This window comes from Rhineura floridana, chromosome 3, assembly GCF_030035675.1.
Source record: "Rhineura floridana isolate rRhiFlo1 chromosome 3, rRhiFlo1.hap2, whole genome shotgun sequence".
In the NCBI taxonomy this organism is placed as follows: Eukaryota; Metazoa; Chordata; class Lepidosauria; order Squamata; family Rhineuridae; genus Rhineura; species Rhineura floridana.
Window position 1 is genome coordinate 217,322,788 of NC_084482.1, and position 21,110 is coordinate 217,343,897.

A 21,110-nucleotide genomic window follows, 5' to 3' on the forward strand; every position below is an offset into this window, starting at 1 on the left:
GAACTCTGGGGGGAACTTGTAAAGCGGGATATAGAAATCCTGCAAAACAAGTTCCTGAGACAGACCTTAGGGCTACCTGCAGGAACCCCTGCTGCGCATCTCAGAGCGGAGCTCGGCCTACCCTCACTGGCAGCCAGAATAGATTTGGCTTTCTTCGGATACTGGCGCAGATTATATAGGACCCCCGCCTCTTCCCTTAGCAAACAGTGCTGGGAGGAGCAATTGAAAGACAGGGGATGGGCCTCTCACTACCAAAAAATGCTGGAGCGGTACAATCTCCCCTTGGGGAAGTTTTTGACTCTTAGTCCACGTGCCCTTAGGGGTTGGATTTTCAACCAGGATGCGGCCCGACACCAGGTGTCTATCTTAATAGCTTCCTTTTCCCCATGGTACCTCCAACTCAAACTTAATCATGTTAAGTCACAGTACCTGGAGGTCTTACCACACGCTCCATTACGTAGAGCCTTCTCGGAACTTCGATTCCAACAGATGCCTATTTAGATGGGAGATACCTAGGAATCCCACTAGAGAAACAGAGTTGTATTTTTGGATATAACTCTGTAGAAGACATCGCCCATTATTTGTTGCACTGTCCGCTGTATGACAACCCCAGACGGAAATTCCTGGCCCCTCTCATTCATCTTTCGCCAGGCAAATGCCCCCAGGAGCTGGTAGTGGAGTTACTGAGCGATAATGTTAAACAGGTGACAGTCTCCGTGGGCAAATTGGCATTGGCTGCTTGGAAGCTGCGTATGATCCATATCCAAGATTTTAAAGCCTTTTAATGTTTTGTAAATGTTTTTAGCTGTGTTTATCTGTTGATGTTTTATAATTGCTGCATTTTGCGATGGCCTATGGCTTAAAGCAATAATAAATTACTACTACTTACTAAATGCTTGGAGTGTGGCAAGAGCTTCAGGGGGAGTAGCCACCTTTCTTTGCATCACAGAACTCACACAGGAGAAAAACCTTACCAATGCTTGGAGTGTGGAAAGACCTTCAGTGACAGTAGCTCCCTTACTTCACATCAAGATGGCAGATATTAATCTGCCTGCCACGTTATTATGTAGACACGAGAGTGGCTGTGTACTATAGCCAGCATGGAGGTTTCGCATTCCGCAACCCCCATGCCATTCCAATGTTTCCCATAAGCTCATTTCAAAACAAAACCGGACAAAACTTATAGTCCTGAACTCAGAAACGCTTGCTTAACAAGCCTCTAAATTTTCATGGCGATAAACAAAGCAGTCTGAGAGAGCAGAGAGTTCAAAGTCTAAAAAGAGAAAAAAATCCAAGAGCCATTTTGGACTTTTTATAATCTATTGAAGTTCATTAAAAATCAGCCATGTTCACAGAGTACCTGTAATCCTATTACTGACCTTGCCCCATACTCTGACCGTCATCTTCTGCAGTTTAAAAGTTAAAAAAATGCCTGGCTGATTTTTAATTAATTAAAGAAAGTTTGCATTGGACTGAAAGATAAAGTTGTGCATGCTCAGTAAGTTCTAAAACCCAGACTCACAGCTGGTGGGCTTGGCTAATTGGGGCCACACCCACACCAGAACTTGATTTCACGTGAGACAGTCATGGCTTTCCCCAAAGAATCCTGGGAAGTGTAGTTTGTGAATGGTCCTGAGAGGAGACTCCTATTCCACTGACAGAACTTTAGTGGCCATACTGGTTTAATGGTCAGCCACTCTGACTGAAGGTCTGTGAGGGGAACAGGGTGTCTCCTAGCAACTCTCAGCACCCTTCAATAACTACACTTCCCAGGATTCTTTGAGAGAAGCCATGACGGTTCAAAGTGAAATAAAGGCCTGGTGTGGATGTGGCCAGGGACAGCTTTGGTTTAAATTTGGGTGGGAGGCTACAAGTGCCTGCTGTAGAATAAAAAGGTGGGGGAAATGCTGAAAAGCAATGATACTGTTCACAGTGTTTTCCTTTTGGAAAGGAAAGGGGCTTCCCCTCTGCCCAGAGCCCGGCCACCCAATCTCCTTCCCTCCCATTCCTGCCCTCTTTCTCCTCCCACAGGTCATTTTCACCTATCCTAAGCATGATTGCACAGGAGTACATAAGAATGTAAGAAGAGCCTGCTGGATCAGGCCAGTGGCCCATCTAGTCCAGCATCCTGTTCTCACAGTGGCCAACCAGGTGCCTGGGGGAAGCCCACAAGCAGGACCCGAGTGCAAGAACACTCTCCCCTCCTGAGTCTTCTGGCAACTGGTTTTCAGAAGCATGCTGCCTCTGACTAGGGTGGCAGAGCACAGCCATCATGGCCAGTAGCCATTGATAGCCCTGTCCTCCATGAATTTGTCCAATCTTATTTTAAAGCCATCCAAGCTGGTGGCCATTACTGCATCGTGTGGGAGCAAATTCCATAGTTTAACTATGTGCAGAATAAAGAAGTACTTCCTTTTGTCTGTCCTGAATCTTCCAACATTCAGCTTCTTTGAATGTCCACGAGTTCTGGTATTGTGAGAGAGGGAGAAAAACTTTTCTCTATCCCCTTTTCAATGCCATCCCACTGTATATCCCACTGAACTCAAAAAGCACGCAAATGATCACACCTGCCTCCTCCCCTCCCCCTCCTGCCTGCTCCCATCCCCTTCCTTCCCCTTCCTCCTCCCCTACCCCTGCCCTTCCTCTTCCTCCCCTCCCCATCCCCTGTAGTCAGTTTCACCTACACTAAGCATGATTGCAGGGGAGGAAATCCGGTAAGCATACAAATGATCAATCCATTCTCAGGAAACTTGCACAGGATCCCATTTCTTACCTCCTCGATTAAAACACAGAGAAATTCACTAACAGGCAAAGAATCCTTGCGGTTTAAGAACATACCTATAGCTCATAGATATTTCTATCAACCTTTATAAAGCAGGGAAATTGGGCAGCTATACTGAATGCACCAGTTGAGCAGGAGACCTGACCCCCTCTCTGAGATACTGTAGCACCCTACAAATTTGTAAAAATTTAAACACAATTTGGGTTGGTCTTTCACAGTCCACTCCACTTCCTGTGCAGCTTGGAAGAATTTGGTAACGTGTGCCTCTCAGCATATGGTGAGTGGTGGCCTATTAGTGAATACTGTCTACAGTTCTGGGTGCCTGAACTGCAAAAATAGCATTCTAGAGGTGGAAGAGGTAGAGAAATGGGCAACCAAAATGCTCAAGTGTTGCAACATTTGGGGATTTTTGCTGTAGAAAAAAGCTAAGAGGAGATATGATAGAAATGCATGATCGCACCAGACCTTTAAAGCACATTCAACACAAATGTAAGCCACATGGCTTCCCCCAACGAATCCTGGATGATGTCTGCCTCTGAGCATATGATAAGTGGTGGCAACACCTACCATCTGCAAAGATGGAGAACTATTTTTGTACGTTTGTTGGTGTTCTTCTTACTTTGCTTCTTTTCTGTGTTACTACCTTTTCTACAGAGAATCTAACCTAGAAAATTATCTCTCTCTCACTATTCATCCTAGAAATCTGTGTCAAATTTATTTTTAATCATTTCAAAGCCTTTTTATTGGTCAATGTCATATGATGGGGAAGAGAGCTTTTGGATTTCAAAATGGAGATTATGTTCTATTTCTATTTTGGGTGTGTGGTAAAGAAAAACCACGATTCCCAAAAATAGTTGTGAGGACTTTATTTGCTTAGCTGTCGCCAAGGCGAGGATGTCAGGTTTCCACCTGTGGCTACCGCCTTGACCGTCCCACCTCAGGGTCCTGCTCTCAAAATGGTTCTCTCACCAGCTCTAACAACCTCTCTCAAGATCCCACTGCTAAGCAGCAGCACCAGACCTTCCTGTTTAACAATATTGCCTTGAGACTGTGCCTTAGTCTCCTCCTGGCTTATTGCTACTTTGTGTCTGGGTGCACTTGCAGGCCACAACCCCCCTGTATCTTTGTGCCTATAAAGAATACAGCCCTGGGTTGCTCTGGATACCTGATGATCTCTTCACCGCTACCACCATTGATACTGTTTCTCCACCTTGATATATGGCCTGCCCACCCTTCTGGTCTGTGTTACCCAGCCAAGGGCTAAGAAATATTTATTTATATATACAGGGAATAACAAGATTACTTAAAGAGTGTGGTTTCATACGTTGCATTACTATTTATGTTTCTAGCCATCAGTAACCTGCCTCACTACACGTCTAATTCAAACCAACCCCCAAAAGCCACCCCAAACCAACCAACTCCAACCCACTAATCAACAACCAACTGAACTCCCACCAACAGAACTCTCTCTCAACTGTCATTCTCTCATTTATACCTTCTGACACTCAAACGCTCAGCCAATCATAATACAGCATTCTCAATATATACAACCATATATACTCTTAATAAACCCGCACTTACCAGATTTATAGTATTATAAATACAGGGGCATCACAAGGACACCATATGACAGACAAAGAGCAATAAAAATGGAGCACTCTCCTCTCAGAGCAGATTGATCAGTACTTACAAAAAAAAAAAACATGTTCCAAGCAGGCATCATGTGATATCATGAGAGGAAACTTTTACAGGTGGCTCTATGCACAAGTTCTGCAACAACAGCTAATAACATGTCTTCCAGCCAACCTTAGGACGTACCACGTCTCTTCACCTGCTATTTTGGTGGCCTGTCACTTTTTCCTTTGCAGAGACAGAGAGGTTTTTGCTTTTCCAGAAATGGGTGAGCACCCAAGAAGGATGCTGAGACCAGGGTGGTGCAGAAACCAAAATGGCCTCTCAGTTGTCCAGTTTTTCCCCATCATATCCCTGTCCCTGGCTGTTTCTAGCTGCCAAATTCAATATTCAACTAATGACATTTCCTGCATTACTTTATCTACTTCCTGTAGATCCTCCCCCTCTGTCATTGTTACCTCCATGTGCATAATTCAAACATCAGTTTTCTTGATGGGCTTAGTAGTCTTTGTCACACAGCGTCTAATACAACATAACATCAACTGGACTATTACATATATGAGCACAAGGAAACAATATCCCATTATAACATATTTTAGCAGATTTTTTACTAGACCTTCTAGCCATCCACCTGGATTCGGTAGCCATCCCCACCAATCAAACTCGCTACTCCAGTCAACATAAGCTACTTCTGCTATTTGCTCAGCATGATATATAATGGAGTTGGCATGGGATTCATTCTCTCCAGCTGAACTGTTTATGTGAACATTCGCTCCCAATGATGGCGCAAGTCCCTCCATCCATAGTGAGCAAACAGTCCAGCCCCATCCTCTTGGAGAACTGTTTTCCTTATTTGGGTTTGGGTTGCCGGTAGGGTCTTTATAGCCTTAGAGGCCACATGAAGAGCTTTTTGATCTCATTTGCAAGACTTTCCACTACAGATTGAAGCCTCAATACTCCAGAACCTACAGCGGCCGTGCCAACCAAGGGCAGGAATGACCACCCTATTACTGAGCCTATCATTAAAGGCCTGCGGTTTTCTATGTCTCATTGTGCACAATGGGGAGCAGATTTTATTTATTTATTATTTTATTTATTTAAGCTTATATACCGCCCGACTAGCAACAGTTCTCTGGGCGGTGAACATTAAAAATACAATAAAAATAACACAATACAGTATATCACAATACAAAACTGTACAAAAAACTGTACAGTCTAAAATCAAAATATAATAATTTAGAATTAACAGGAATAAAAATGCCTCAGAGAAGAGAAAGGTTTTAACCTGGCGCCGAAAAAATGATAGTGTCGGCGCCAGGCGCACCTCCTCGGGGAGACCATTCCATAGTTCGGGGGCCACCACTGAGAAGGCCCTAGATCTTGTCAGCACTCTCCGGGCTTCCCTATGAGTCGGAACCCGGAGGAGGGCCTTCGTCGTAGACCATAGTGTATGAGCCGGTTCATATCGGGAGAGGCGTTCCGACAGATATCGTGGTCCCGCGCCGTATAAGGCTTTATAGGTAAGTACCAACACTTTGAATCTGGCTCGGAAGCATATTGGAAGCCAGTGCAAATGGGCTAGCACAGGTGTTATATGCTCAGACCGCTTAGTTCTTGTTAGCAGTCTGGCCGCCGCATTTTGCACTAGCTGTAGCTTCCGAATCGTCTTCAAAGGTAGCCCTACGTAAAGCGCATTGCAGTAGTCCGGACGCGAGGTTACCATAGCATGTACCACTGATGAGAGGTCCTCCTTACTCAGATAGGGACGTAGCTGGGCTACCAACCGAAGTTGGTAGAACGCATTCCGTGCCACCGAGGCTACATGAGCCTCAAGTGTGAGGGAAGAGTCTAAGATGACTCCCAGACTACACACCTGTTCCTTTAGGGGGAGTGTAACCCCATCCAGGACAGGGTATATATCCACCATCCGATCAGAGAAACCATCCACCAACAGCATCTCAGTCTTGTCAGGACTGAGTCTCAGCTTGTTAGTTCTCATCCAGTCCATTGTCGCAGCCAGGCAACGGTTCAGCACGTCGACTGCCTCACCTGAAGAAGATGTAAAGGAGAAGTAGAGCTGCGTGTCATCAGCATACTGATGACAACACACTCCAAAACTCCTGATGACCGCCTCCAGCGGCTTCATATAAATGTTAAAAAGCATGGGAGACAGAACCGAACCCTGCGGGACCCCACATTGGAGAACCCACGGTGTCGAGCAATGTTCCCCAAGCACCATCTTCTGGAGATGACCCGCCAAGTAGGAGCGGAACCACTGCAAAGCAGTGCCTCCAACTCCCAACTCCGCAAGCCTCTCCAGAAGGATACCATGGTCGATGGTATCAAAAGCCGCTGAGAGGTCAAGGAGAATCAACAGAGTTACACTCCCTCTGTCTCTCTCCCGACATAGGTCATCAAACAGGGCGCCCAAGGCAGTCTCAGTGCCAAAACCAGGCCTGAACCCCAATTGAAATGGATCTAGATAATGGGTTTCATCCAATAGCGCCTGGAGCTGGTCAGCAACCACACGTTCCAGGATCTTGCCCAGGAATGGAACATTGGCTACTGGTCTGTAGCTGCTGAAATCCTCTGGGTCCAAGGAAGGTTTTTTCAGGAGTGGTCTCACTGCCGCCTCTTTCAGACAGCCAGGGACCACTCCCTCTCGTAAAGAGGCATTAATCACTTCCTTGGCCCAGCCAACTGTTCCTTCCTTGCTAGTTTTAATTAGCCAAGAGGGGCAAGGATCCAGTACCGAAGTGGTCGCACGAACCTGTCCAAGCACTTTGTCCACGTCCTCGAACTGAACCAACTGAAACTCATCCAACAAAACATGACAAGACTGTGCTCTGGACACCTCAGTAGGATTAACTGCTATTAAATAGTCTAAGTCCCGGCGAATGCATGAGATCTTATGCTGGAAGTGTTCAGCAAATTTATTACATCGAGCTACCGATGTATCTGCCGTATCTTGTAGGCCTGGATGGAGTAGGCCACGAACCACTTTAAAAAGCTCCCGTGGGCGTGAGAGAGATGACTGAATAGTGGCGGCGAAATGTTGTTTTTTTGCCGCCCTCACCGCTCCTACATAGAGCTTAGTAGAAGCACGAACCAGCTCATAATTGCATTCGTCGGGAGTTCGTCTCCATCTCCGCTCAAGCCGCCTCCTGTCTTGTTTCATCGCTCTCAGCTCCGGAGTATACCAAGGAGCTGTATGAGCTCTACATAGGAGAGGGCGCGCAGGAGCGATCGTGTCAACAGCCCGGGTCATCTCTGTATTCCACAGATCGGCCAGGGCTTCGACAGGAACGCCAGTCTTATCAGCCGGAAAAACCCCCAGAGCCTTTTGAAAACCTTCAGAATTCATTAGTCTCCGGGGGCGGACCAATTTAATAGGTCCCCCACCCTTGCAGAGGGAAAAGGCTACTGAAAGTCTAAACTTCAGCAAGCAATGAACTGTCCATGACAACGGGAGAGATGTAAAACTCCCCACATCCAGATCACTATCCCCATGTCCGGTAGCAAAGACCAGGTCAAGAGTATGCCCCGATGTATGTGTTGGGCCACTAACATATTGAGACAGCCCCATGGTTGTCATGGCGGCCATGAAGTCCTGAGCTGCCCCAGACAAAGTAGCCTCAGCATGAATGTTGAGATCTTCCAGTACTAATAGTCTGGGGGATCTCAACAGTACCTCCGAGACCACTTCCGTCAGCTCAGTTAGGGAAGCCATTGGGCAGCAAGGTGGGCGGTACACCAAAAGGATTCCCAGTCTGTCCCTCTGGCCCAGCACAAGGTGCAAACACTCCAGACCAGTGATTGCATGGACATGGTGCTTGGTGAGTGAGATGGAACTCTTATAGACCACAGCAACCCCACCTCCCCGACCCTCAGATCTACCATGATGCTGAACCAGATACCCCGGTGGGCAGAGCTGGGAGAGACTAACTCCTCCCTGTTCGCCCACCCAGGTCTCGGTTATACATGCCAGATCGGCCACCTCGTCCACAATCAAATCATGGACGAGGGAGGTTTTATTATGTACCGATCTGGCATTAAAGAGCAGCAACTGGAGATCTGAGAGTTGGCTGATAGGACAACCAACAACCCTGCGGGTATGAGAAGGACCAGAACGCGGCACAGCCACTACATGTCTGGGCCGCGTTCTCCTTACCTGGCAGGTCCCTCTCATATCACCATACCTCCCTCTACCCATCACTACGGCAATTGGCACCCCCTCAGGTCTCTCCTCTTGATGATAAAATCTCTTCCCGAGGCACATGATAAACTATAAATACAAAAAACTCATATACATAAAAATACACATTCACTCACAGCATACACTCATATAACACCCATTCATCCACTTCAAACGCACACAGAAGACACAGTCCCGTATTCTGTGCGCCCAAACGCCAGCTCTAAGACCGTTCTTCTTCCCACGTAAAACGCCACCTGGGGCCTGGTCCTGCAAGGTGCCCACGTGCAGAGCAGGAGCCCAAGAAGGAGAGAGCAGAGACGCCAGCCAAGCAGCAGCAGCAAAGCAGGCAGATGGCTCTCCCTCCCTGGGCGGTGATGGTCCTCTTCCCTTGCAGGCACTGGATCTCCCAAGCCCCCTCAAGATTTCTCTCTTTTTTTCTCTGATTGGTGAGCCTCTCTTGTTCCTGATTCTTCCTACTGGGAGTACCTGGGTGACCCTGACAGCTGGTATAAGGCAGGCAACATAGCAGGAGCCAATCCAATATTTTGGTAATACTTTATAGGCTTCATGTCCAGAACAATAATGTCCTCCTAGAGCTTCCCATGGGCCTTTGTGGAAGGGGGAAGACCATGTTTTCCATGGTTGAAATTACTACCTTTGGTAGAAGGGCTCGTTATTCCCCGCCAAGGGACACCACCACCTGGATCGTGGGGGTTGCTAGTCCCGTTCCATAAACACGCTCCCCAGTTGTTCAGGTATTTACAGTCCCATGCCTGATGACCACCAGAATTGGTAAAGGCAGAACAATGCATCGTGCTATCAATAGAATAGTTACAGGAAGCATGAAAATCATGATAAAGTCGGCAGAAAGTGGGATTCTGGGTGTGGTTTTTTCTCCAGTCCCCTTCAAGGGTGAAATGATGTTTGCATTTACTTGCACCAATCTCTATCCCTTTCCTTTGGTCTGGTTTCCCAAAAAACAGAACGCATCCACTTTTGGCAGGACATACTAAACCCCATGTTGTTGGGCCACAGGTGCTATGTCCCAGGTAGAATTTGCGCTTTACCATTTCCATTCCAAAGGCATAATATTGGAATTGCTTTTTAATATGTTGTTAAACCTTTTTAAAAATGTTTTTAATCTTAGGTTTTTTTGAAAGCTTTTTTAAGAAACATTTTTAAAGATGTTTTGTTTTAGTGTATTTTAGGGTTTGTTTTATGATGTTTTAGAGTTTTTGGTGGTTTTGTATGCTGCCCTGGGCTCCTGCTGGAAGGAAGGGCGGGATATAAATCAAATAAATGAATATTTAAATAAAAATGAGGTCCTGTCAGTGATGTTCTCTTCAGTCAAAGGAATTGCTACAAGGGGAACGCCTCCCTCCCCATGAACAGGGAGTAGGGAGCCAGGACACGTGCCGCCCCACATCCCCCACCTACCTGTCTCCTGTCTTTTACCATTGCCCTTAATGAAGATGGCGGCCATGGTGGGGAAACTGCAGCCGCCATCTTCGTTAAGGGCAATGGTAAAAGACAGGAGACAGGTGGGGGGGTTGGGGGCACAGATCATGGAAGGAGAGCGGAGGGGCGGCTGAGGGCTCCCCTGTAGCTCCAGGGGCCCTTGGGCCAGTGCCCCACCTGGCTGCCCTTTAGAACCGGCCCTGTAGGAAGCATGTCCAACAGTTACTCACATTTCAATCGGGCTTCAATGGAGACTTCACAGGGGCTGCCACCCCGGGGGGCACAGCCTGGACTTGGGCGACCAAGGCATGGAGATTCTGGTTATCCACTTGCAAGGCTTGCGTTGCAGCTCTGAGGTTTTGGTTCTCGGCTTGTAGGGCTTGCGTAGTCACTCGGAGGTTCTGGATCTCGGCATACAAAGCTTCCATGGTGATAGGTACTCCCCCTCTTGCTCCGTTCTGGTCCATGTCATCCACCATGGGAACAGGTTCGAGTAGGGATGGTGGTTGAGTCAATCTGTCCCGTCCAGAGCCGAAAGAATGAGTCTGGAGTGTGTGTGCAAGTAAATCTCATTTTATTAGAGTAATGGATACATCAAAGGCATTGCGCTTCATAGGAAACCCTATGCTAACTCACTAACTATACTCTAGACATGCTCTGCAGCGTGTGAAGGAAGTTGACTCAACGACCCCCCACTGGGAGCAGCAGGCTTATATAGGAAATGTTTTCGAATGTAATCTCTGACTCCTTCATAATTCCTGCCTTTGCCCTGTCCATTTCTCGCGGAGACGGGAACGAGGAGACAGGGGATGCGCATCCAGCAGCTCATCTGAAGACACCTGCTCCTGAGCAACGGGCTCAAGGTCAGAGGGTGGTGCCACACTGGAATCCTCCTGGGAACTGCTTGGTAAAGGAGGAGCTGGCACTGTCTCTGAAGCTTCCCCCCACAAGTCCTCTGCATCAACTGGGGGCAGTGCGCTCAGCTCCTCGGAAAGGGCGTTACTCGTGGGAACTGGCTGGAGAGCAGGCTGCCCCCCTCCCGCACGATCCTGCTCAGACACAACAATCCCCAACTCTGCTTCTTCTGGCCGCAGAGGCATCTGAAACTCATGCCTCCCCCCTTCCTGTCCCTTCTGAGTTGGCTGCAGCACAACAGGGCACAGGATATAAATTCAGAAGAGCAAAATTACCACAGGCCAAACCACAAGTGCCAAAGACATTTGAAGAGAGACACTGCTTACAAGTGCCTGTATGCTAATGCTAGGAGCCTCCGAACCAAGATGGGAGAACTGGAGTGCTTGGTCTTAGAGGAGAGCATTGATATAGTGAGCATAACGGAGACCTGGTGGAATGGAGAAAACAGTGGGATATGGTTATCCCTGGATATAAACTATATCGGAAGGACAGGGAAGGACGTATTGGTGGCAGAGTCCCTCTATACGTGAAAGAAGGCATTGAATCCAGCAAGCTCGAAACCCCAAAAGAGACAGACTCCTCCACAGAATCGTTGTGGATGGTGATACCATGCCCCAGGAGGGACTTAATACTGGGAATGATCTATCGTTCCCCTGATCAAAATGCTCAGGGAGACCTTGAGATGAGATATGAAATTGAGGAAGCATCCAAACTAGGAAATGTGGTAGTAATGGGTGACTTCAACTACCCAGACATAGACTGGCCGCATATGTATTCCAGTCATGACAAAGAAGCAAAGTTTCTAGATATTCTAAATGACTATTCCCTAGACCAGTTGGTCATGGAACCGACCAGAGGGATGGCAACCCTGGACTTAATCCTCAGTGGGGACTGGGACCTGGTGCGAGATGTAAGTGTTGTTGAACCAATTGGGAGCAGTGACCACAGTGCTATTAAATTAAACATACATGTAACTGGCCAATTGCCAAGAAAATCCAACACGGTCACATTTGACTTCAAAAGAGGAAACTACTAGCGAAGGATATTTTTAAAATGGATATATTACCAAAAACTTTTTCGGACCACAATCCTGTGATATTAACTTTAAAAAAAAAAATCTTGGATTTAGATGGAGACTAAATGAATCTTTATTACAGAATGACAAAGTAGTACAAGAATGTAAGAAGAAATTAAAACAGTTTTTTGAACATAATTTACATAAAGGAACAAATGAAAATATCGTTTGGGACACAAGTAAGGCATTTATGAGGGGATATTTTATTAAATGTAACTCTGAATTAAAAAAAAGAAACAGAAAATGCAATTAATTTTGGAAGAAATAAAACAAAAAGAGGAAGAATTGAAAAAGAATCCAACTAAAGTTTCTATTGTAAATCAAATTAAAATGTTACAGAATCAAGTATCAATGCTGACAGTTAGAGAAATGGAAAGGAAACTAAATTTTGCTAAACAAAGGACTTTTGAATTTGCAAATAAACCAGGGAAATGGTTAGCATATAAATTAAGAAAAGAACGTCAAAAAATATTATTTTAAAGATACAAGAAGGAGATGAGACGCTGACAGGTAATGTAAAAATCAAAAAGATTTTTCATCAATATTATTCAACATTGTACAAGTGTCAGGAAATTCCATCTGAAAAAATAGAAGAGTATATATCTAAACAGAATTTGCCTAAAATTACAGACTTTCAGAGACAAGCTATTAATGGCCCTATTACGTCAAGAGAGATATCTGAAGCTATAAACAAAATTAAATTAGGAAAGGCGCCAGGACCAGATGGGTTATCTGCAATGTATTATAAATGTTTGGAGGAAGAACTCTTGCTACCTTTACAGTCTACAATGAATTTTATTCTGCAAGAGGGAAAGATACCGGATAGTTGGAAAAATGCTAACATAACATTAATACCTAAAGAGGAGTAAGATTTAACTAAAACAAAAGATTATCGGCCAATATCTCTATTGAATAATGACTATAAAATTTTTACAATGATCTTGGCAGAAAGATTGAAAATAATATTGCAACAATTTATGCAGGAAGATCAATCAGGGTTTTTACCTAAAAGACAATTACGTGACAACGTCAGGAATGTCTTGAATGTGTTGGAATATTTAGAACAACGAAATGATAAACAAGCATCTTTGATTTTTTTAGATGCTGAAAAAGCATTTGATAATTTGAATTGGAAATTTATGTTTCAGGTTTTGGAGCAAATGGATTTTGGAGACAATTTTATAAAATGGATTAGATCGATTTATACATCTCAGAAGGCTCAGATAATTGTTAATGGAGATTTAACGGATTCATGTGAAATACAAAAGGGTACAAGACAGGGATGTCCATTATCTCCCCTTTTATTTATTCTGGTCTTAGAAGTGCTGCTTAGAGATATAAAGCAAGATAAAAGGATTTCGGGATTAAAGATAAAAAAAGAAGAATATAAATTGAGAGCATTTGCTGATGATTTGATAATTGTACTAGAAAACCCTTTGGAAGGAATTAATGTATTGGACAAATTAAAAGAATTTGGACCATTAGCAGGATTTAAGATCAACAATCAAAAAACAAAGATGTTGGTGAAAAATTTAACTTTAAGGGAACAGAAAGAGTTAATGGACAAGACAGATTTTACAATAGAGAAAAAGTTGAAATATTTAGGTATCATTATGACAAATAAAAATTCAAAGTTGTTTCATAATAATTATGAAAAATTATGGACAGAGATTAAGAAAGATTTGCTAAGATGGGATAAACTACAATTGTCATTAATGGGTAGAATATCTGTGATAAAAATGAATGTATTACCGAGAATGATGTTTTTGTTTCAAACAATACCTGTAATATCCTCTGATTTACCTTTTAAACAATGGCAAAAAGATATCTCTAAATTTGTATGGCAAGGAAAAAAACCAAGAGTTAAATTTAAACTACTACAAGATGCCAAAGACAGAGGAGGACTGGGACTACCAAATCTGAGACTTTATTTTGCTGCCTGCTGTCTAGTCTGGATAAAGGAATGGATCATATTGAGGAATAAAAGACTATTGGATTTGGAGGGCCATAATTTGAAGTGGGGATGGCATGGATATCTATGGTATGACAAAGTAAAAGTAAATGTAGACTTTAACAATCATTTTATAAGACGTCCTCTGTTGAAAATATGGAATAGATATAAACCAAGGTTTTATTCGAAAATACCATTATGTGTCTCAAGTCAAGAAGCGTTTTACAGAAGAGAAATGGCTGGAAAAGAGAAATGGTTAACTTATCAAGAACTATTAGAAAATGTACATGAATATATAATGAAAGAGAGAGAACAACTGACAAAGGAAGGATATAGTTTTCAATGGTTTGCCTATTTACAATTGTTAGAAAGATATAAAATGGACAAGAAAATGTATGGGTTTGAAATAAGTAAATCTGATTTTGAAATAGGATTGTGTACAAATGATGAAAATATAATTGTGAAAATGTATAAACTCTTACTGAAAATGGATATGGAGGAAGAACAAGTAAAAGAGTGTATGGTAAAGTGGGCTAAAAATTTTGGTTATAACATACAAATGGATCAATGGGAAAATATGTGGAAAAAAGGCTTGAGATTTACACTATGCTATAATCTTAAAGAAAATTTCTATAAAATGATGTACCGTTGGTACATGACTCCAGAAAAGTTGTCAAAAATCTATAGTAATGTTTCTAATGTTTGTTGGAAATGTAAACAACAAGAAGGATCATTTTATCATATGTGGTGGCTGTGTAAAAAGGCAAAATCATTTTGGGCACAGATAGATAGGAAGATGCAAAAAATTCTAAAGATAAATATTCAGTCAAAACCAGAATTTTTTTTATTGGGTTTTATGGATAAACAAATAGAAAAGAAATATGGTAGAATAATATTATATATGATTACGGCAGCAAGATTATTATATGCACAAAAGTGGAAAATGGAATCAACACCAACAACGGAAGAATGGCTATTGAAATTAATGGACTTAGTAGAAATGGATAAATTGACATGTCTACTTAGAGAAAAATCGACAGATACATTTCTTAAGGAATGGAAACCTCTCTTAGACTTTTTGTTGAAAGTTCAAAATAAAATGATGATATTGGGATTTGACGATTAACTAAGACAGCCTATGGAGAAAAGTGATCCTGTATGTATACATTAAGAGACAGGTTTGATGTATATTATATACTTATAGCTGATCTGCGACAAATCGGAAGTCAACTATTTTATTTTTATTTTTTTTGTTGTATTGTTATGTTTTTTGACTTTGTTTTGTTTGTCTTTTGAAAAATTTGAATAAAAATTATAAAAAAAAAAAAAGAGGAAACTTCACAAAAATGAGGGGATTGGTAAAAAGAAAGCTGAAAAACAAAGTCCAGAGGGTCACATCACTCGAAAATGCTTGGAAGTTGTTTAAAAACACTATATTAGAAGCTCAACTGGAGTGCATACCGCAGATCAGAAAAGGTATGCCAGGGCCAAGAAGATGCCAGCATGGTTAACGAGCAAAGTCAAGGAAGCTCTTAGAGGCAAAAAGTCTTCCTTCAAAAAATGGAAGTCTTGTCCGAATGAAGAAAATAAAAAAGGACACAAACTCTGGCAAAAGAAATGCAAGAAGACAATAAGGGATGCTAAAAAAGAATTTGAGGACCACATTGCTAAGAACATAAAAACCAACACCAAAACATTCTATAAATACATTCAAAGCAGGAGACCATCTAGGGAGGCGATTGGACCCTTGGATGATAAGGGAGTCAAAGGTGTACTAAAGAACGATAAGGAGATTGCAAATAGTGGTAATGAGAGAGGAAGTTCTAGGCTTAATGGACAATATAAAAACTGACAAATCACCGGGCCCGGATGGCATCCACCCGAGAGTTCTCAAAGAACTCAAATGTGAAATTGCTGATCTGCTAACTAAAATATGTAACTTGTCCCTCGGGTCCTCCTCCGTGCCTGAGGACTGGAAAGTGGCAAATGTAATGCCAATCTTCAAAAAGGGATCCAGAGGGGATCCCGGAAATTACAGGCCAGTTAGCTTAACTTCTGTCTCTGGGAAACTGGTAGAAAGTATTATTAAAGCTAGATTAACTAAGCACATAGAAGAACAAGCCTTGCTGAAGCAGAGCCAGCATGGCTTCTGCAAGGGAAAGTCCTGTCTCAGTAACCTACTAGAATTCTTTGAGAGTGTCAACAAGCATATAGATAGAGGTGATCCAGTGGACATAGTGTACTTAGACTTTCAAAAAGCATTTGACATGGTACCTCACCAAAGACTTCTGAGGAAGCTTAGCAGTCATGGAATAAGAGGAGAGGTCCTCTTGTGGATAAGGCATTGGTTAAGAAGCAGAAAGCAGAGAGTAGGAATAAACGGACAGTTCTCCCAATGGAGGGCTGTAGAAAGTGGAGTCCCTCAAAGATCGGTATTGGGACCTGTACTTTTCAACTTGTTCATTAATGACCTAGAATTAGGAGTGAGCAGTGAAGTGGCCAAGTTTGCTGACGACACTAAATTGTTCAGGGTTGTTAAAACAAAAAGGGATTGCGAAGAGCTCCAAAAAGACCTCTCCAAACAGTGAGTGGGCGGAAAAATGGCAAATGACTATGCCCTAGACCAGTTGGTCATGGAACTTTTGCCTCTGACACCACTCATAACTGGAAGGTTTCCCATGAAGGGATGTGGCCCTTAGGCTTAAAAAGGTTTAAAAAGATTTCTGCTATGTTGGGCCTGAGAAGCCTTACCACACTACGTAATCTACCCAAAGATGGCTCATGAGCTGCCATGTTTTGTTACTAAACCATCTAAAATTAATTGTTGTTGTTGTTATGTGCCTTTAAGTCAACTACGACTTATGGCGACCCTATGAATCAGCGACCTCCAATAGCATCTGTCTTGAACCACCCTGTTCAGGTCTTGTAAGTTCAGGTCTGTGGCTTCCTTTATGGAATCAATCCATCTCTTGTTTGGCCTTCCTCTTTTTCTACTCCCTTCTGTTTTTCCTAGCATTATTGTCTTTTCTAGTGCATCATGTCTTCTCATTATGTGCCCAAAGTATGATAACCTCAGTTTCATCATTTTAGCTTCTAGTGATAGTTCTGGTTTAGTTTGTTCTAACGCTGAATTATTTGTCTTTTTAGCAGTCTATGTTATGTGCAAAGCTCTCCTCCAACATTGCATTTCAAATGAGTTTATTTTTCTCTTATCCGCTTTTTTCACTGTCCAACTTTCACAGCCAAAAATTAATTACCAGCTAGTAAAGATACTGGAGGGAAGGAATCTATCAAAATCAAAGCAAAACGTAAATTTTACAAGATAGGATACTGTACATTAAACAAGTCTAGTAAATCCCAACTATTTGTTTTATTTAACAAAATCATAGGGTCGCCATAAGTCATAGTTGACTTGGAGGCACATAAGAACAACAACAACAAAATTTGTATACTACTTGATTATAGAAAACCTTTAAGCATTTACCAAAGCATTAAAATTATCAATAAAAACAGTTTAAAAAAGTAATGAACATTTAAAAACATTTAAAACAGCAATACGTTAAAAAGAGATTAAAAAGAGATTACAGTACATCAACATCTATGTGTATCATTCATTCATTTATTCGACCGTATGGTTAGCATAAACATCTATGTGTATGGATTTTGTTGTTATGTGCCTCCAAGTCGACTACGACTTATGTGTCTGGATAGGCTTGCCTAAACAAAAATGTTTTAAGAAGGTGCCAAAAAGAATGCAGTGACGGTGCCTGTCTGATGTCAATAGGCAGGGAGCTTTAAAGGTAAGTTCTGCCACACTATAAAGCTTTGATATACCCATAGTAACAACTTGGCCACAAGTGCAGATCTCTGAGCAGAGGTGTTATACACTCTGGGTCTAATTCCCATCAGCAACCATACTCCAGCATTCTGCACTAACTGCAGAAGTACAAGGGAGGCCCCAAGTAGAGTGCATTGCAGTAATCCAGTTCTGAACATGAGAAGTAGGAAGGTAATGTGCATGCCTGATGTCAATAGGCAGGGAGTTTTAAAGGTAGGTGCTGACACACTAAAAGGCTTTATATACCCATAGCAACACCTTGAACTTTGCTCAGTAGCACATTGGCAACCAGTGCAGATCTCTGAGCAGAGGTGTTATGCACTCCAGATCTCACTCCCATCAGCAAAAGTGCTGCAGCTTTCTGTACTAACTGCAAAAGTGCAGGGGACAAGCGCAAGGGAAGCCCCACCCAGAGTGCTTTGCAATAATCCAGTCTTGAATTCGCCATGAGAACATGAGAAGTAGGAAGGTGATAGGTTTAATGCAGATGTGCAAGTGAAAAGAAAATAGGTCCCTCCCCTCCAAATAATGTGCTGGGGAACGGAGGAGAATATTTGCAACATGTGATGTCATATTCAAAGAACATGGAACAGATCTAAGAATGAGCAAGGCAGAGACCAGCTTGAAGGATGCAGACAAACTGGAACAGGTTCAGAGGAGGGCAACAAGGATGATCAGGGGACTGGAAACAAGGCCCTATGAGGAGAGACTGAAAGAACTGGACATGTTCGTCCCAGAGTGCAGGACACAGAATAATGGGCTCAAGTTGCAGGAAGCCAGATTTCAACTGGACATCAGGAAAAGCTTCCTAACTGTTAGAGCCATATGACAATGGAACCAATTACCTAGAGAGGTAGTGGGGTCTCCAACACTGGAGGCTTTCAAGAGGCAGCTGGACAGCCCTGTCAGGGATGCTTTAATTTGGATTCCTACGCAGGGGGTTGGACTTGATGGCCTTATAGGCCCCTTCCAACTCTACTATTCTATGATTCTATAATTCTATTATTTGATTCATATGCTGCCCTTTCTCCCAGCAGGAGCCCATTTATATATTGAAGTGTGTCAAAAACAAGTTCTTTCAGAAGTATGTGTGGAATATGAGTTAGAAATATGACATAGTTGTACATTATTTCCTGGAAAAATACAACTGAGCAAAAACATTTAGAGGGACCCTTACAGATATAGCATGCCCTTTATCATGTACATTAACAAATACGTATGGGGGATGAGGTTGTGATAAAGTGATTAATGCACAAGGCATTAAGCACAGTCTGTAGCCACTACAGTATCATTATGCATTCACAAGACAGATCTAGTACTGGAGCAGCATCTAAGGAGCTGCATTCCCAGGACAAGCATGAGGGTTTCATTACTGCTCTGTTAGACAGTCAAAATGAAAAACAGTATTTTAAGAATCAGATGCCATCTTTAGTTTTTGTTGTTAGATGCTCCTTCGTATTCAGATGTGGCCTGAATACAATAATGTAGCACTTGGGAATAAAGATGCAGCCCAGAAGCCCAGCACTGGAGGCCAAGATAGAGAAGACCTGCACGGCTACCATGTATTTCCCCTTGGTGCTCAGGTAGGTGGGCACAAAGGAGACCCAAACACTGCAGAAGACCAGCATGCTGAAGGTGATCAACTTGGCTTCATTGAAGGCCCCAGGAAGCTTCCTGGCAAGGAAAGCCACCGTGAAGGAGATGGCAGCCAGGAAGCCCATGTAGCCAAGAGCACCATAAAACATGGCAACAGACCCTTCGTTGCATTGCAGGATGATCTCTCCAGGCTGGGAGTGCATATCAGATTCAGGGAATGGAGGAGAGACACCCAGCCAGATGGTGCAGATGACAACTTGGACACTGGAGCAGGAAAGGACAATGGAGTTGGTCAGACTCTTCCCCAGCCATCTCCTCACCCTGTTTCCTGGCTTTGTAGCCAGGAAGGCCAGCACCACATTGATGGTCTTTGCCAACACAGAAGAGACCGCAACTGAGAAGATGATGCTGAAGGCTGTTTGTCTGAGAAGACAAGTCACTTTCCTTGGCTGGCCAATGAACAGGAAGGAGGTCATAAAGGAAAGGAAGAGAGAGACGAGGAGGATATAGGATAGGTCCCTGTTGTTGGCTTTGACTATCGGAGTTTCTAGGAATTTAATGAAGATTGCTAACACGAAGCCTGCAGTTAAGGACAAAAGCAGGGCAATGAAAGCCAGGAGGATCCCCAAATATTCTTCATAGGAGAGGAATGTTATATCCTTTGGAACACAATAATCTTTTTCCTTGTTTGGGTGCTGATCATCTGGACATTTAGTGCAATATTTTGCATCTGTGAAGAAAGAGAGTGCCTTCAGAGTCACTAAGCACTGTCTTACATCCAAGACCATCCATGTCCCAATACATTTGTGGGGATGTGAGAGAGGTCAGGAAACAAAAGTGTATAGCAAGGATTGAGAGGGGAAAGGTGCACTGGTAGAGGTCATGATCTCCATGAAAAAGGCTCAAATTCATCACAGACTTAGGCACGTTTAAGCCCCTTTTAGACATTGCACCAGAGAGCCAGTGTGGAGTAGCGGTTAGAGTATTGGACTATGATCAGGGAGACCAGGGTTCGAATCCCCACACAGCCACAAAGCTTACTGGGTGACCTTGGGCCAGTCACTGCCTCTCAGCCTCAGAGGGAGGCAATGGTAGACCCCCTTTGAATACTGCTTACCATGAAAACCCTATTCGTAGGGTCACCATAAGTTGGGATCGACTTGAAGGCAGTTCATTTCCATTTTCAGACATTGCACCATCACCTAGGCACCTGGTTTGGGTGGCGATCATCTGAATATTTAGTGCAATGGCTTGCATTTGAGAAGGAGTGTGGCCTCAGTATCACTAACAATAATTTTACATCAATAACTGCCTGCATCCCAATATGTTTGGTGGAATAATATGGATATGGGAGACATTAAAAAAAAGCCACACTCCCAAGGGCAACGGGGGCGACTGTGGTTTACGGGGCTGCATGTTTATTGTGTAGTAGGGTTGTAGAGAGGGAAAAGTTTGCTGGTAGAGGCCATGATTTGATTGCAGAGGCCGAAATACAACACAGACTTGCTTAAGCCCCTTTCAAACTTTGCACCCATGACTTTGCACCATCAGAATTGCTGCTAAGGAAGACTTGCATGTCTGCCACAGAATCACAGCATATTATAGGGGATTCACTATATATAGTGAAGACAGGCACATATCTTTAAAGACACGGCTGCCCCCTGT

The 21,110-nt window shown here is 43.3% G+C and overlaps 1 protein-coding gene across 1 annotated transcript; it reads right to left on the bottom strand.

Annotated features, from left to right (window-relative positions):
• Window positions 1–19,486: 19,486 nt before the first annotated feature.
• LOC133378972 (vomeronasal type-2 receptor 26-like) lies at window positions 19,487–20,237 on the bottom strand (the record flags this gene model as incomplete). The annotated part of the gene is made up of 2 exons (XM_061613586.1): window positions 20,222–20,237; window positions 19,487–20,025 (listed from the first exon to the last, which is right to left on the bottom strand). Coding segments are annotated over exons 1-2 (555 nt in total), but the record flags the coding sequence as incomplete, so codon positions are not given.
• Window positions 20,238–21,110: the final 873 nt, after the last annotated feature.